The sequence below is a fragment of the Odontomachus brunneus genome, unplaced genomic scaffold, assembly GCF_010583005.1.
Source record: "Odontomachus brunneus isolate Ranch 3 - 2012 unplaced genomic scaffold, Obru_v1 Obru_scaffold_032, whole genome shotgun sequence".
Classification (NCBI taxonomy): domain Eukaryota; kingdom Metazoa; phylum Arthropoda; class Insecta; order Hymenoptera; family Formicidae; genus Odontomachus; species Odontomachus brunneus.
The window spans coordinates 1,541,494-1,558,281 of record NW_022639482.1 but is presented as its reverse complement, the minus strand read 5'-3'; the positions used below and the strand labels follow the sequence as shown (position 1 = coordinate 1,558,281).

Below are 16,788 nucleotides of genomic sequence, written 5' to 3'. Positions count from 1 at the left end.
ACTCTTATATCACAATAAACGAATACGTAGATCCATCGAACATATGGAGACGGACTGGCAAATGGCAAAGAGAGAACGTGATCGTGAAATGATGTTGAAGAACGACCGCATAGGACGGATCATAGCGGGTGCTTGTACGCTGATCGTACAAGGTAGTTCGTTAAGTTACAACTTAGCAAGAGGACTGTCACCAATAAACGCGGTGATCGGTAAAGAGACCATGAAATAGGTCGCTTACCGTGCCCATCGTACAATAAGATCGTGGATACCAGATTCAATCCAGTGTACAAAGTTGTGCTTACACAACAATGTCTTTCATCTATTGTGGTGAGCAACTCCAAGATCAGTGGGTGCAGTCTTGCCGCGGTTTTCGCGATGCACGGCTGCGGTCAGCTCAGAGTGGTGATGTCGCATCTCGAAGAGCTCGTTGACGAAAAACGAGATAAGCTTTAGTTAAGATTGGCGAATATTAAAGAGCGGCATCTACGAGCATTGAGGTAAGATAAGTTGTGTGTTCTATACAGATAAATTCTATATAGATAATTTATATAATAATGATCAATGAACTGATGTAGTCGCATTTTAGCAATGTGAACATTTCAATAATCTTTATTTTAATGTCTCTTCTGTAGCATGCAATTTTTTAATTATGTAAAAAACACGGAACCGTAAGAAAAACATTAAAAGAAGTATATTCATGCTTTCTTGCAAACTCTTAATGTTTTACAAATGTAACAAATGTGATAATTATAATTCAACAAATATAACAGAAATTATATTTATTATATTATAATTATTGTGTTTATGACGTATTTCTGTACAGAGTTTAATCATGATTGTTGCAGATATTTTTGTCTCAATTACAAGTTTCTCTCGCGTATGGAGACGATAATGCGTCAAATATGTTTTGTAGAATTAGTCGGGTAAACGTTCAATTTGTGCATGCTGGGATATTATACCATTATGGTATGTTTAAAAACTTGCAAAGTTATATAAATATCTTAATAAAATATATTTGTGTTTCTTTAATTTTTATCTCGAATACTATCAAGTTACATATCTTCTAGGAGTTGCAGGAAGAAAGTGCACATACTATAATAACATATATCATAATTCTCACAGCAATGATGTTCAATATTTTCATATTTTGTTTTAACGGCGAACTTGTAACGCAGCCGTTTTTATTCCCATAGTTTTTTCGTAAATTTATAGTTCTCTCTACAATTAACATATTGACTTATAAATTATATCTTGCGACAGGGTAAAAAAGTTGGTGAAGCAACTTATATGACAAACTGGTATCATTTGCCACATAAAACTGCTCTCAATTTAATTTTAATAATTTTGCAATCAAATATCGCTATTAAAACCACAGCCGGAAAAATGTTTCATATGTCAATCCCAACTTTCGCCGTTGTATTTCGAAATTTTTAAATTTGTTAAAATTATGCTATAAGTAAATTTTAAATATTTATTTGTTGAGTATTTCCTTACTGTTGCTATTCAAGCTCTTATGAACATATGAATAATATGTAAGAAAAATGTATATTAAAGTTTTTGGATGTTATGTCTTAATATAAAGCTCAAAATATAAATGTATGTATATATATATATATATATATATATATATATATATATATGTATATATGTATATATGTATGTATATATATATATATATATATATATATATATATATAGTTGGAAGTACCTCCTATCAGATAATATCACATTTTTACTGAAATTGTTTTTAGATTTAAAACAAAAAATGTTTTCGTAAAACGCACGAAAATAGAATTCAAAGAAAATAGGTGGCAAAAGCGACATACCTATTTGAATTTATATAATATGTCGTATATATGATAATATTTGATACTAAATAGTTCATTAATGCATTTAATGGTGGAATAATATTCATTTATTCAAAATATAATGTTACAAAAGGGAAATATAATTAAATAAATACATATCGTTTTCGATCTTTTTTATTTTCTTACATATTTTACATATGTTATATTTTTAAACTAAATAAAATTAAACTTTAAAATAAACAAATGTTACGTCACAATGGAAGGTTATTAATGAAGTTATGTTAATCACAGAGTATCGCGTCTATCGCATACTGTAGGTATGTCACTTTAAGACACATTCTCATCAAATTTTTCAAGTTATACAGTAAAAAAATGAAGGAAAAAATATTCAAAACATATTTTTACAAAAGCCAAATGCATGTAGAAAAACGTAAAATTTAACAAAATGATAATTATCGCTATTTAGTCTACGTAATTCGTCAATAAAAATTATAGAAATAAAACTTGCAAATTTCTAAAACTCGATATTTGCTAATTTAGCATATAAAATTCATATTGAATGTCTAATAATTAACATTTATTTTTTGCAGCTCGTAATTGATATGATAAACTACGAAGGATAAGTTGTGCAGCTAAAAAAACAAATAAGGGAGCTTTAAGTGGAGCTTCAAAAATTAAAAGAAACAGCAATGAAATATAAAGTAATGGTTGTAATAATGATTGTAATTATGGTTGTAGTTGTGCTTGTGACGGTTGTTGTGCTTGTGACGGTTGTTGTGCTTGTGACGGTGATAGTGATGGTAGTGGTAGTAGTAATGGTTTCGCTGCTGCCTTTTTTAATTTTTGGAGCTAATTGATCATAATTTATTACTGCCAGTAATATTTTTTTACAAGGTAGAATTAACATACTGCACTTGTTTCATCGAAGTGTTATTTTATTGTACCAAAACAAAATATTATATAATTTATTCTGTACTTACGAAAACTTCATCGTTTCCTCGATTTAGTTCGTTTATACTACGTATTCACCACTGTAGACTCGAACGATTATAATCCTCGCATAGGAAAAGAGAACTGATCATCAACGCTGGTAACAGCGTCGAACAAACATAACCTCTCTCTCTCTCTCTCTCTCTCTCTCTCTCTCTCTCTCTCTCTCTCTCGCTCTCTCGCTCTCTCGCTCTCTCTCTCTCTCGCTCTCTCTCATGAGCGCTTGCGACAATATCGAAATCACCTCTGCCGTGCTGCCATCTAACGGAAGAATGTTGAAAGAGCACATTTTTAAAGCCATCGTATTCATCGTAAAATCTGGCGATTTTGGACTTTCAGCTAGAATTTCTCATCTCACAGGACGTATAAAACAAAAGTAAAGACAGTTTTATTAAGGAATGTTTACCCAATAAATCGATTGACTACTCAGAAGCACATCGTTCAGCCGTAACAGCGAAACGCTCTTTCAAGTAGTTCCTTCGCGTAAGATAATCACGGCCGCTCACAGTCTGTGCGGTTGCGCACAAACTAGGCGCTCAAATCACGGCCGTGATTTTTGTGATACTTTACAAGAGGCAAGCCAACATGTCGTAAGTAGTATTCTACAGAAGGCATACGCAATTCCCCCTCCATATATATATGCTCTAAGATACAAACTCCCTCTTGTAAAAATTGGCCTCCGTTTTTAGTCGCGCTCTCTGAGATTGTCTCCGGATGTGGCCGAACTAAACGGGTGACGTCATGCGAAGTGGGGATACGGCATCGCGCGAGTTACCGGATACTTTATATAATTTAGTTTCTTCATTTTTTAATTTTCATCATCTTATGAAAATAGTAAGGGATATATTTATATATATGCATATATGCATGCACACAACCGTATATACGTGCATATGTTGCTTGCTATTACGTCTATCACTCATACTTCAATTGGCGCGTATCCCCACTCCGCATGACGTCATCAGTTTAGTTCGGCCACATCCGTAGACTATTTCAGAGGGCGGTAGATATAGAGCGTGTCACACTTTCCAGACGGAAGTTTGTACCCCCTAAGTAGATATGTTTAAAGGCAGAGACCCACCGTGCAACGCGAACTCACAAAAGGCCTCGAACCGCCGCTCGCGCCGTCTTATATTAGCGGTGAGGCAGAATTTAATCGCGAGTGACGGTCCGACTGAAGCCGTCGCCGCGACGCGGCGACGGCACGAAGCAGCGCCCAGAGCCGACCGCGCGCAAGTACGACCGCCCTTGGAGCTCGGCCGCCCACCATGCACGGTACGCTGTACGGATTTTGTTCCGTACGATTTTGTTCCCCGTTAAAACTTATGAGCGTACGAATAATATGTAAAAAAAATTTATTAAACATTACGTGCACGGTATTTCAAAATTTAAATTAATTATTGAAATTAAAATTTTTAGGTGATTAAAATATCTGTTGCTTATTTAAATATGCTTTGAACTTTGACCACGTAAATATATCAAAATATGACTACGCTATATATTTTAAAAATAGATGTACTTTAAAATAAAATTCCTCATATAATAAATATTTTATATTAATAAATTATATAATAAATAATATTATACAAAAAGTAAGTACACAAATTTGGCGTGCCCGGATCGTATTTGGAATATTAGTCTTCATTATAAAAATTTAAAATGTGTATGTGTTTGTGAGGGGAGTGAGGAAAGACGCATGTGTTTGTTTTAATACGACCCGGGCACGCCAAGTTTATGTACTTTACTTTGGTTATTATGTATAAAAATGTTTTTTTTATTATGAATTTGTTATATAAATTTGATTTTTATATATTTGTCTTTTATATCAGTTATATTTATTGTAACTTGGTAATAATGAATCATTAATTATAATCTATTCTAATTTGATAATAATAAATCATGTACTTGGATCATTTTACTGATTCCATATATTTTAATTGAGTTTTATTTTTTATAATTTTTTGAATAAAAATGTTAGACTTTTTTACACAACTATTTATAGAGGATTTTAATTGAGGTTTTTGTTAGGTTTTTTATAAAGGGTTTTTTAGGTACAATTTATTCGGCTTTATGTACTTGGCGTATTTTTTTTACCTTTGTTACGTATAATGTTCAATAAACTAAAATAAAATGTTACTCTTACATTTGAGAGAAGTATTAATCCATGGTTTTGATAAAATAAAAATGTTAAATTGGTATAATCTATATGTTAAAAATGCTATCCTTACATACCAAAAATGTTAACGTTAGATATTTAAAACGTTAAGTTAACATAATCAACATGTTAAAAGTCTTAAATTTTATATATAAAAAGTGTTAAAACTACACATTTAAATTGTTAAGTTAACATAATCTGTGTGTTGAAAATCCAAAGTTTTACATACAAAAAGTGTTAAAGCTACACATTTAAAATGTTAATTAGTATTACTTTTGTAGTATTATTATTATAAAATTATTTATTATTAAAAATAACGCATTTTTCCGCCAAAATTATTTAATTGAACATTTTTATATATGAGGATTACACCATTACATTATGTAATATACAGTATAAAAAATATAATATCAGTAATAATTATCGTATCATTTTCTGAAATGTTATATATTTTTCAAGCTATAGTAAATGATAAATTTATCATGTCCATTATAAATAATAAAGAATTATTTTTTATAATATATCCTACATTTATTGGACAAATATCAATTGTACTCCAGCTTTCCAATAAAACATGCACTGTATTTTATATTGCTTTACGGATAGAAAAACTTAGCGATTATCTACGATTACTCGCGAAAAATATCTGCACAGAGAAACCAAGTCTTACACATATGATTTATAAACAGCGGTCAACTTACACACTACGCGAGGAAAAATAGAACTCCTTTGCGAATATGACTATGAAATATACCCGTTTTCTGACATGACCGATCGCCTGATCGTTCTTCTTCGCCAAGGACAGCTAGGTACACAAGCGCGTGACATATCCACACCCTCGAGGCTTCCTTTCGCACAAACCTTTCAATTGCTATCAATCTTCCGTATCTCGAATGCACACACTATCGTTAAAAAAGTCGCAGTCCATCGCGATCATCTACGATTACGAGAAAGATATACAGATGAGCATCCAGCTGAATCGATGGATATTGAAGCTGACCGAGATCGGCCGAGTCCTCTTAGATAAACAGGTGCATTCATGTACTGGTGAACATGTTCTACACCTGTCCGATCAGTTTCATCTTCGTACCGTGTGCCTTCTACGTTATCTTCGATGTTGAAGATACATATCTTGAAGTTCACTAGGTCGTTGAGTTCCTGCGTGATGGTCATCGGTTAAGTATTACTCGTTAATCTTTCGCAGGGGCGATATTCGCAAGTGTATCGATTACATGAAGAGTGACTGGATGAACACCACATTGGAAGATACCACGGCGACCACGCGATCATGATCAGGAACGCGAAGTTTAACCTCGTGGTCATCACCCAGATAGCCAAACCTGCGCGAACGGATTTCGAGCAGAGTTTGCTATCAACTTTTGATGGCAAATAGACAACAAATTTGATGCAGGATCTGTTATATCAAATCTTGCTGCCAAATTGCCGCTAGATATGCGGCAGAGCTTGTTGTCGGATAATTGCTGCAGATTTGCAGCAAAAACCGCGCAGAGCTTGTAGCGATTTGACGGCAGATTGACAGCAGAAACCGCTCAGACCTTGCTGCGCTGCAAACTTTGCGCGGTTTTTGCTGTAAATTTGGCACCAATTGTCCGACAGCAAGATCTGTCGCCAAAACCGTAGCCTTGCACATAAGCCGTCACTGCATCCACCAGCAGCTTAGCAGCCGTTTTCGCGATACACGCCTATGACCTGGAGATTCTAACGCAGCGAATCGTGTATCTGATAGATGGACGGGAAGATCTTTATAATAATGTAGACAAGAGTTGACCATAATTGTGCAGCAACATATGCGTATTTTATACGGTGAGTTTTTTTTTTATCAGAACAACAATGATTCAAAATCTTTGTGTGAAAAATTGATTATTAATTTTTTATTATAATAGTATAATTAAAAGACTGTAAAATATTATTAATTATTTTACGACTTCCTTTGCTCTACGAGAGAACAATGTGATCAATTACGTAATTAAATTAGAATGTCAATTTTGCATGTGAAGGTTTTATTCGTAAATTGAATCTTTAGATTATTTTTAGCGATAATTGTAGTTTTGTCACCAAAGATTTTGCAGCAGGAGTAATTGATTGTTGTAATACCAGTCACGCCTTTAGCATGTTACAATTTTATATTGCTAAACTGCACAAAATATCTCTCATGTAAATTGTAGGGTACCGTAAACATGTATTTTCTCGAATATTATGTTATTATAATATGCATATATGTCTTAACATACGTACATTACTCGCGAAATGCATTATTCCGCAGTAATAAGAACATATATCGATATGTTCAGAAAATATATATGTGCATTATCGAGTGTAGAAATTTTTTAATGGAATGAGAAACAAATGAACTCGCGAGTTACATGATATTACGCATTTTTTCTTCGTATCATTCATCTTCAATATTTTCATATTTTGTTACATATACGAACTCGTTGCCGAGCAGATATAATCTTTCACTGCTAAAGTATATATGTATTTCTTTAATTCTCACGATTAATTGATCAATTCGATGATTTCATAGTAATTTAAAATGCAAATTTAATTTAGGATACAAGTCGTAAAGTGTTACAAGTTGACTGCGTTTTACATAAAATAAATCAGTAAAGCGATTCTTATATTAAACAGAACAATAAAGATCAACGAGATGTTCTATATGATCGATTGGCATCATCTACCGGAAAAATTGGCCCTAGCTATCGTGTTATTGATTGCAATGTCCAATTTGTCGATCAAATTTATCATCGGAAATCTCATAGAATTTTCTTTAAGCAGTTTTGGTAATGTAAGTATAGTAACATTATAAATATAAATTATTCGCTATATAATTTAATTTTTCTTATGTATAAATCGTTTGACTTACGCGTTAAATAAATAAGTTGAAAAACATTGATCGCCTATTCGAACATGTTACGTACACTAATTACTTGAAAGTTCTTCGGACTATACAAATTATAATGTCGCGTGGTGCGTTGTAATAAATAATAAAAATGATTGAATTTGCAGTTTCGTAAAATATACATCGATTGATCAAACAGTCTCGCAAGGAAAAAAAGATACAGCAAGAAAAGCAAGATACAGGTAAATACAGATTTAATAAATAGAGGACGTTCAAACTTACAGAGAAATGTAATATCTTTTCGTAACTTTTCTTTTTTCTTCTTCCATGTCTCTTTAAATTTTTCTAAAACAATATAATTGTATCTTCTTGTGAAATACGAAGCACCGTGCGAAATATTTATTATTCATTTAAACATTTCATACGTTGCGGTTATGAATATGAAAGTATTATGGCAGAGAAAACGATAACTTATCTTTCACGTAATAAAAACAGATTTATTTCCATATTTATTCTATTCAAGACAGTGCAGTTGAGAATATTTATCTTTTAGCATAAAAGACCATATTACGCGAATGAATAATGCACCATGTTTTCACATAGCATGATGTATAACTGACAGTAACTTGTTCAGCCGTTTCCGTCTCTATTATTCCGTATACCGTGAATTACGTTGAGACTCGATGCAACAAGTTGTGAGTAATATAAGTATCGATTACGTGTATTGTCACAGTCAGCCGGCACAGTAACGTCTCGTTCCCCGTCAGCAATAAACCATGCAACCGCGCAAGCGCTGCTCTAACTATTACTTGCCGTTCAGACTCACAGTCAGTGGTCGAGACTAGTACTTGGCGCACCTGCGGTTAATCCGAACACAATGCGTTCTCTCGGCACACACGAGACCACGCTAGACGTTCCTAAACAAAATAACAATTACAGTTTACAATTCAATCGTTGGTTCTTGAAGCCGATAGGCGCTTGGCCGGAATTACCCACATGTTCGGCTACCGAAAGAACTGTGTCGAAAATTCTCAGATTAATATGTCACACTTTAATAGCTCTCACAGTGATACCCTCCATACTATACATACTGCTCGAAGAGAAGGACATCCGCCTGAAGTTGAAAGCTGTAGGACCAACGAGTCATTGGCTCATGGGTGGATTAAATTACTGCTCACTGTTGTATCAGAAGAAGCAGATACGTAGATCTATCGATCATATGGAAATGGATTGGCGAATGGCTAAGAGAGAGTTGGATCGGAAAATGATGCTGAGGAACGCCAGAGTCGGACGTGCTATCGCAGGTCTCTGCGCACTTATCATGCAGGGTGGTATTTTCTCGTATAACGTGGCGAGAGGAACGTCACCGATACTCGTGGTGATCGGCAACGAGACGGTCATGATTGGTCGCTTACCGTGTCCATCCTTCAATAAGATCGTGGATACCAGATTCAGTCCGGTGTATGAAGTCGTGCTCACGTTGCAGTGCCTCTCGACCATCGTGGTGAACAACACGACGGTCGGTGCGTGCGGATTAGCCGCGGTTTTCGCGATGCACGCCTGCGGTCAGCTCAATGTAGTGATGTCGCGACTCGAAGAGCTAGACGGTAAAGAAGAGGGATGCCACGTCGTTCAAAGAAAGTTAGCGAACCTCATTGAGCGACATCTGCGAGCATTAAGGTAAAAATTAATTAAAAGTACTGCACAGGGAACCTCGCCGTTTCAGCTTGTACAGATAAATAATCATGTGTGATTTATTTAAAATTAAATCTTTGTAAAATTTTATTGGAAAAATAGCAAAACATTGATATCATTTCAGCAGCTTAATTCGATATACTGCAATGTACTTATTTTATTTTTAATATGTATTATTTTATTATAGTAACAGATATTATAGATAGATATTTTATAAGTCACATGAGAAATGTGTAATTATCGCTGAATATGTTTATTTCAGGTTTCTCTCACGCATGGAAATAATAATGCGACAAGTGTGTTTCGTGGAGTTAGTCGGGTGTACGTTCAACTTATGTATGCTAGGATATTACACCATTACGGTACGCTTAAAGACTTAAAAAGGTGAATATGTGATGAGATTCACGTTATTTCTCTTTATTTTTATTATAAATACTAACAAATTGTACATGTTCTCCCTTTCAGGAATGGCACGAGGAAAGCACAAACACTTTAATAACGTACATCATTGTATTCACGTCGATGATGTTCAATATTTTTATATTTTGCTACATCGGTGATCTCGTTACGGAACAGGTAAAGTAAACGTACTTACATTATTAAGTTTAACCAACTTTCCGTTTAATTTCTATTAAATAAAAGTATCATCAAACTACTTGGGTCAATAAATTTAACTGTGCGGTAGTGTAAAAAAGTCGGTGAGGCTGCTTATATGACAAATTGGTATCAATTACCACGTAAAACTGTGCTTGGTCTGATATTAATAATTTTGCGGTCAAGCATTGTTATTAAAATCACCGCCGGAAAGATATTTCATATGTCGATTCCTACTTTTGGTACGGTGAGTATTAGAGATCTTATGTACATTTACTTATAAAAATAAAATAAATCTTAATTTATATACATTGTTGAACTGTATAGAAACGGGGATCATATTCACGTACTTGGAGAGAAACAATATAGTTATGTAAATCTGATTGTGACAACCAGATGCAATATTGAATCGGGTTGGCATAACCATATTTATGTACGGGCTAGTCGTACTGTTATTTTCGTATATGTTTACATATGTAATAACTAATCAAATGTAACTAATCAATATATAATAACTAATCAAAATGAACTACCTCTATTTTTTAGGTAATTAGGACATCTATGGCATATTTGAATATGCTTAGAACTTTGACCGTATAAATATCATAAAATATTTACAAAGCAAACATTGTAAAATACAACATTAGCTTAACTCATTGCATAATAAACATTTTGCACTTAAATCTAGGTTACAAACAATTGTTACATGTCCTTATATGTATAGAATTAGTCATATATAATATGCACTTTTATTATGTGCATGTTTTACTTTTAATTTTTGTAATCGTAAGATGGAATTTACATCTTTCGTTTGTCTTTTATCTTACTAATATATTTCTGTAAAAATTTCTATTTTACATGCACAACTGTGTCCGTATAACCTACATTACCCACATCTACAGTTGCAATATTAACGATATAACAAATCACTGTGTTGCTGTTTTCCTCTTGCCTCCCTTGTTTATTTCAGATAATGTGCGTGCGATTGACGGTCGCTAAGCCTCAGGTCCGTCAACTTCATAAGAGCTGTGAGACTTTTCTTAATTTCTGAAAAATTATTATTATATACGTATTATTTCTATATAATATTATATCTTTATCTACGCAACTAACACTTATATTATTGTATTTATAACGATAGAACATTAATTCTAAAATGAATTTTTTGTAAAATGGAGAAAGTTCCGCAAGTTTTGTGAAGTTGACAATCTTGAGACTAAGTGCTGCGACAGTTAGTCGTCTGGCTCGAGCGGGAAAGGCAACAGAAAGAAAGCATAGACCTCGAAAATACAAGTAATTCCAAGCACTACCATAGATTACTTTGCTTCAATCTACAGTAAGAATATTATATTGTCACCGCTTTTTTCACAATGAACGAGACGAAGAAAGGAATATACATAATTCTAATATAAATGAGAAAGGCTGCATGTTATTATTAGCAAATTATAGTTATTCAAAATTGCAGCATCGACATTAAAATTAAGTGTCGGCTCTGTTCTAGTGTAAACGCTGATTTCTGCTCTCTCTGTATCGGAAAAATGTGTTTGTTTTCATGCTACTTTTGCCTGATCAACGTGAATGACAAACGTGATGCAGCAACCACGTGGCAGAAAAAATAATGTTTACGTGGATGTCGAGAGTTGGAGAAAGTCGTGCAGTGAGAAAAAAGCCGCGCTCGCTGCGTGCTGTTTCGTATTACACGTACGTATACTTCGTAGGAAAGCGTCTGCAAAATATAGACATTGTTCTCTCGTTTGTTGTGTTGCTCCGCACATGCTCGACTTTGCAACAATAGCGCTGAATCGATTGAAAAAGCGGAACAATATCAATGTTGATATTTACATTTTTAGAGGTCGTAGCAAAACTTGAAACAAAAACCGTTGAAATGGAGAAATTACTGCGTCTCCCACGAACGTCTCCAACGAAGAATTATTCTTTTGTGAAATCACAATTAGCATAATTACGTAAATACGAAAAACAATGTGTTAGCATTAAAACAAAAATGAATTTAAAACTTTATAAGAAATCTTACTGTGGATTTGTGTCAATGTATCTCGATGCGATTATTTTATTCGTTTTATAGTAAGCTATTAAATATGTCTACATTATTCATGGTTGAACCAACTAGTAAACAAAGAATAAAAGCGATCCGCCAAGTGTAGACTGATCGATATAGTCAATTTTATAGTTAGATTTTTATTTTAAATGATTTAAACGCTCACACACAGTGAGGGTAAATATAATTCGTGCTATAATTATATAGGACGTAAGAAGAAGTGTGAAATGGACACAACTTAATTTATATATAACAACAAATAATTTCAAAAATTTCAATAATCTCTTTGTTATTATTATCAATAAAAAAGACCGCGAAACATAGAAGACATATTAATATTATAAATTAACGTGACAATTTTTATCACGCTTTAACAATGCTCGCGTAGATATATTACATACAATTGTATGTCTAAACAAAATTTGCACGCATGGTGGAATATAAGTACGCGCATAAACTATCAACTCGGAGATATGTACTAGAATTACCGTGTTACCTCTTTGTCTTTCTCTCTACATTGGTAGATAGTAACGTTGGCAACTATCATTACAACAAGTCGCAAAAAACTATCGATCAGCGTAAAGTTCCGCCTATCTGCTAGAAGTTATTTCTTTTCTGCGGCTCGAAGAAAACCCGCGAGAGCCCGCGCAAGCGCTACCAGTCCTCATCGTAGCGCAAAATAGTCTCGGGAATCGGCCAGGTGTCAGTGCATCGCGTGCTTTCGCAGATCAAACATGACTCGTTCGTTGCGCAAATCTCCGTTGAAGAAAAATCTCTACAAGCAGTACATTGACTATAGTCTTCAGTTGAATCGCTGGTTTCTAAAGCCAATCGGCATCTGGCCGACCTCGACTAGCAAGGAAAAGATGCTGTCGCGTGGTATCCAATTCATCTGTTATTCACTGATAGCTTTTACAGTAATACCTTCCGTACTGTACATTTTCTTGGAAGATCAAGATGTCGACATCCGCGTGAAGGCCATCGGACCTGTTAGCCATTGGTTTATGGGCGCGATGAATTACTTGTCACTGTTGCTGCGCGGCGATGAGATACGTCGGTGTATTAAACACATGGAGGTCGACTGGCAGTTAGTGAGCAGAGTGCAGGATCGAGAAATGATGTTAAGAAACGCTAAGTTAGGCCGCTTTATCGCCGGTTTTTGTGCCGTCTTTATGCACTGCGGTGTATTCTCGTACAGCATGATAAAGAGCATGTCGCCGCTGATCATCGTGATGGGCAATCAGACCGTTGCGATACCGCGATTACCGTGTCCATTCTACAGTAACTTCCTCGACACGACGGTCAGATTGACAAATCAAATCGTGCTCATGATACAGTTCTTGTCGGGCTTCATAGTCAATTCGATCACGGTAGGCGCGTGCAGCTTGGCCGCGGTTTTTGCAATGCACGCCTGCGGACAATTTAGTGTGTTATTTCTGTGGTTGAACGAATTAGTCGGCGACGATACGGAGAAAAGAGACAAATTGGTCAAGTATAAACTGGCTAATATCGTGCAGCATCATTTGCGTGTACTAAGGTAGTAAAAGATATCCTGGGTAATATGTGACGTTTGTGGGTAAGAAGTGAGTATCTCTGATTAGGACGCATAGTAGCAGTATTGTTATTTACAGTTTTGTGTCGTGTATCGAACAAGTCATGTATCAGATATGTCTTGTTCAATTGGTGGGTTGCACGCTCAACATGTGTATGATTGGCTATTATTCCATCACGGTAGGACAAGAATATCACTCTCTTTTACGTTTATAATTGTATCAATTAATTATGCACATTTCTCATATTATTTAATGAGAAGGAAAGAAAAATCTAATAATAATCGGGCAAATTAGTATATTCTAATAAATATACTATCAATAATAAATGGTTTTTATACATTTTGATATTTCAGGAATGGGATACGGAAGATACCAAGAACCTAGTAACATACGGTATTTTATTCGCGTCGATGACATTTAACATTTTCATATTTTGCTACATCGGTGAACTTCTAAGTGAACAGGTAACAGAAGATCTACATGAAAATTTAGTATTTGCATTTTCAATCCCATTAACAAACATGTTCACCAAGTTTATTGTAAGTCATCGATGGTTTTTTAAACTTCTTATCGCAATTTGTTGTATAAATGAACGGTATAGTGTAAGAAAGTTGGCGAAACGGCCTATTTAACTGAATGGTACCGTTTACCTCAGAAGACTGCCCTTAGTCTGGTTTTAATCATTTCAAGATCTAGCGCTGTAATTAAGATGACTGCTGGAAAACTGATTGAATTATCCTTAGCGACGTTCGGAGACGTAAGTCTCGATAGTTACGAGGTTATATATACTTTGCTTTTCGCACAGAAAACATTAATATATTAAATAATATCAAATTCATAATTAATGTATGATATATTAATGTGTACAAGTTTGTATTAATTAATTGATTGATTGTATTTAGTGACTTTTTCACACATTATTACATGCTATTTGCATGTCTATTGCAGAATGAAAAGCAATAAATATACCGTTGCATATATAATTACTCAATATCTTAGTCATTAGTGTACATACTTGTCTGATTTCCTGAAAGAAAAAAGAAAAAATAGTTGCCGATATCACAATTTTCTGAATATTTTTCAAAGCAATTAAAGTGTTATTCGTTTCAGGTAATTAAAACATCTCTTGCGTATTTAAATATGCTTCGCACTATTTCTCTGTGAGTTATAAATATTACGTGATCATTAGAATAAATTAGATAGAAAATCACGGGTCAGCTTCACTTATAAAAAAAAGCTATTTGTAGTAACTCACCTATAAAATTAATTCTTTCTTACCATGATCTACAATTGTCCTTTTGATATGATATATTTTATGTATGACAAATGAACTGCGCACGTACAGATTATTTTTTCCTCGTTGTCTTTACTCAGTTCACCGACGTGATTTATGTAAACGTGTTCGCCACAATGACAGCACAGCAACAAGTCCCACGGTGCCAGTCAATCGATCGGACTCTCTTCGTTCTACCGTTTACCTTCACGCAGACGCCGTGGTGACTACTAAGCACGTCGCCTTAGTCGATTAGTACACGTTGTGCCATCGTGTAGTCACCATGTGTCAGTCAGGGACTAAAGACCTGTACAATCATAGCGTGCAGCTGAATCGTTGGTTTCTGAAGCCGATAGGCGCATGGCCACGATCCTCCGCGACAACTAAAAGCGAGAGAACCGTGTCCAACGCTTTGATATTCATATGTTATTTCTTAATAGCCCTGACCGTGTTGCCGTGCATATTAAACCTCCTCTTTGAAGAGAAGAATCTCGATCTAAAACTGCGGATGATTGGTCCGTTGAGTCATTGGTCCATGGGCGGAATGAATTATTGCTTCCTCTTGCTACGTAACGCCGACATACTCCGATGTGTGCAACATATGGAAACGGATTGGAGAATCACGAGACGTCCTCAGGATCGCGACATCATGGCGAAAAACGCGAGACTGGGTCGCTTCGTGGCAGGTATCTGTGCGGTATGCATGCACAGCGGTGTGTACATCTACAGCGTCGTGGCCGGAATGAAGACGATAGAAGTTTCGATCGGTAACAAAAGCGTCCCAATGGTGCAGCTACCATGTCCAGTGTACAGTAAATTCGTTGATACTAGGTTCAGTCCAGCGAGAGAGATCATGTTGGTGATGCAACTGCTCTCGGGCTTCGTAGTGAATTCTGTTATTGTTGGCGCGTGCAGCTTGGCTGCTGTCTTCGCTATGCATGCGTGCGGACAACTCGACATCCTGACCCTGCGTCTGAACAATCTTGTCGAAGATCAGGACGAAAAGAAAAATGACTCGGCTAATAAAAAGATGGCTGACATTGTGGATCATCATTTGCGCGTCTTGAGGTGCAAAATTTAAATATCTGAAAACAAAACATAATTTTAAATTTATTGTATGATCGTAAATTTAGATATTCAGTTGCAATTACATATATATATTAACATGGCTTAAAAACACATTTAAAAAATAGTATGATATTAATGTAATATTTGATGTTATCGCATTAATTTCAGATTTATAACGTACATCGAGAAAGTTATGAATCAAATATGTCTGGTAGAATTAGTCGGATGTACATTTAACTTATGTATGATTGGATATAACACCATTACGGTATGCTAATTATCTTAAAAGGTGAATATGTAATCGAAATTAATTGACGACACTTATTTAGTAACGCTTTAAAAATTCTGTTACGTTCCTGAGAGAAAATGCGCTGTAATTTTTTCAGTGGTGGCATAAAATTGATACGTCGGCTATAGTGGCATACGTTATCGTATATGCATCAATGAGCTTTAACGTTTTCATATTTTGCTATATAGGTGAAATTTTAACGGAACAGGTAAGAAAGCAATATCGACTAAGACAGATATCAATACATTAATAAATTAATGTTTAATGTTTAATTTTATGCATTAATGAATAGTTAATACAACTTATTATTTATAAGTGTAAAAAAGTTGGGGAAACAGCATATATGATTGATTGGTATTACTTACCTCACAAGACAGCTCTTGGCTTAATCTTGATTATATCAAGATCAGGCGCTGTGATTAAAATAACTGCAGGAAAATTGATTCA

The 16,788-nt window shown here is 34.8% G+C and overlaps 3 protein-coding genes, 1 long non-coding RNA gene and 1 pseudogene across 4 annotated transcripts in view; all 5 read left to right on the top strand.

Annotated features, from left to right (window-relative positions):
• LOC116843384 overlaps positions 1-2,866 on the top strand; it is a 4,221-nt gene extending 1,355 nt beyond the window's left edge. Inside the window, exons 2-3 of the long non-coding RNA XR_004377877.1 lie at positions 846-966; positions 2,399-2,866. This is a non-coding gene — a long non-coding RNA (uncharacterized LOC116843384). The remainder of the gene's footprint in view (positions 1-845; positions 967-2,398) is intronic.
• A 2,783-nt stretch (positions 2,867-5,649) lies between these two features.
• On the top strand, positions 5,650-6,741 carry LOC116843426 (annotated as a pseudogene).
• LOC116843374 (odorant receptor 82a-like) lies at positions 6,706-10,784 on the top strand. Its single transcript, XM_032813756.1, has 7 exons — positions 6,706-6,777; positions 7,603-7,759; positions 7,981-9,493; positions 9,771-9,870; positions 9,974-10,084; positions 10,194-10,349; positions 10,649-10,784. Exons 3-7 carry the CDS (start codon positions 8,691-8,693, stop codon positions 10,700-10,702), a joined length of 1,224 nt encoding a protein of 407 aa, XP_032669647.1. The 5' UTR covers positions 6,706-6,777; positions 7,603-7,759; positions 7,981-8,690; the 3' UTR covers positions 10,703-10,784.
• Positions 10,785-11,075: 291 nt separating this feature from the next.
• Positions 11,076-14,760, top strand: LOC116843425 (odorant receptor 4-like). The gene is made up of 6 exons (XM_032813815.1): positions 11,076-11,108; positions 11,335-11,438; positions 12,859-13,695; positions 13,790-13,889; positions 14,065-14,175; positions 14,313-14,760. The coding sequence occupies exons 1-6, from the start codon at positions 11,076-11,078 to the stop codon at positions 14,532-14,534; spliced, it is 1,407 nt and encodes a 468-aa protein (XP_032669706.1). The 3' UTR covers positions 14,535-14,760.
• Positions 14,761-15,147: 387 nt separating this feature from the next.
• The window catches only part of LOC116843439, a 10,526-nt gene continuing 8,885 nt past the window's right edge, over positions 15,148-16,788 (top strand). Inside the window, exons 1-3 of the mRNA XM_032813825.1 lie at positions 15,148-16,052; positions 16,221-16,320; positions 16,439-16,549. Of these exons, the coding sequence (XP_032669716.1) occupies positions 15,268-16,052; positions 16,221-16,320; positions 16,439-16,549 (996 nt within the window). The 5' untranslated portion in view covers positions 15,148-15,267. The remainder of the gene's footprint in view (positions 16,053-16,220; positions 16,321-16,438; positions 16,550-16,788) is intronic.

Excerpts from the sequence above, each read along its gene's own strand:
- LOC116843374 (XM_032813756.1), top strand. The coding sequence starts at position 8,691 with ATGCGTTCTCTCGGCACACACGAGACCACGCTAGACGTTCCTAAACAA. Across the intron at positions 9,494-9,770 it reads CGACATCTGCGAGCATTAAG|GTTTCTCTCACGCATGGAAA; the intron begins GTAAAAATTAAT and ends TGTTTATTTCAG. Across the intron at positions 10,085-10,193 it reads GTGATCTCGTTACGGAACAG|TGTAAAAAAGTCGGTGAGGC; the intron begins GTAAAGTAAACG and ends ACTGTGCGGTAG.
- LOC116843425 (XM_032813815.1), top strand. The coding sequence starts at position 11,076 with ATGTGCGTGCGATTGACGGTCGCTAAGCCTCAG. Across the intron at positions 11,109-11,334 it reads TGACGGTCGCTAAGCCTCAG|TTAGTCGTCTGGCTCGAGCG; the intron begins GTCCGTCAACTT and ends GTGCTGCGACAG. Across the intron at positions 13,696-13,789 it reads CATCATTTGCGTGTACTAAG|TTTTGTGTCGTGTATCGAAC; the intron begins GTAGTAAAAGAT and ends TGTTATTTACAG.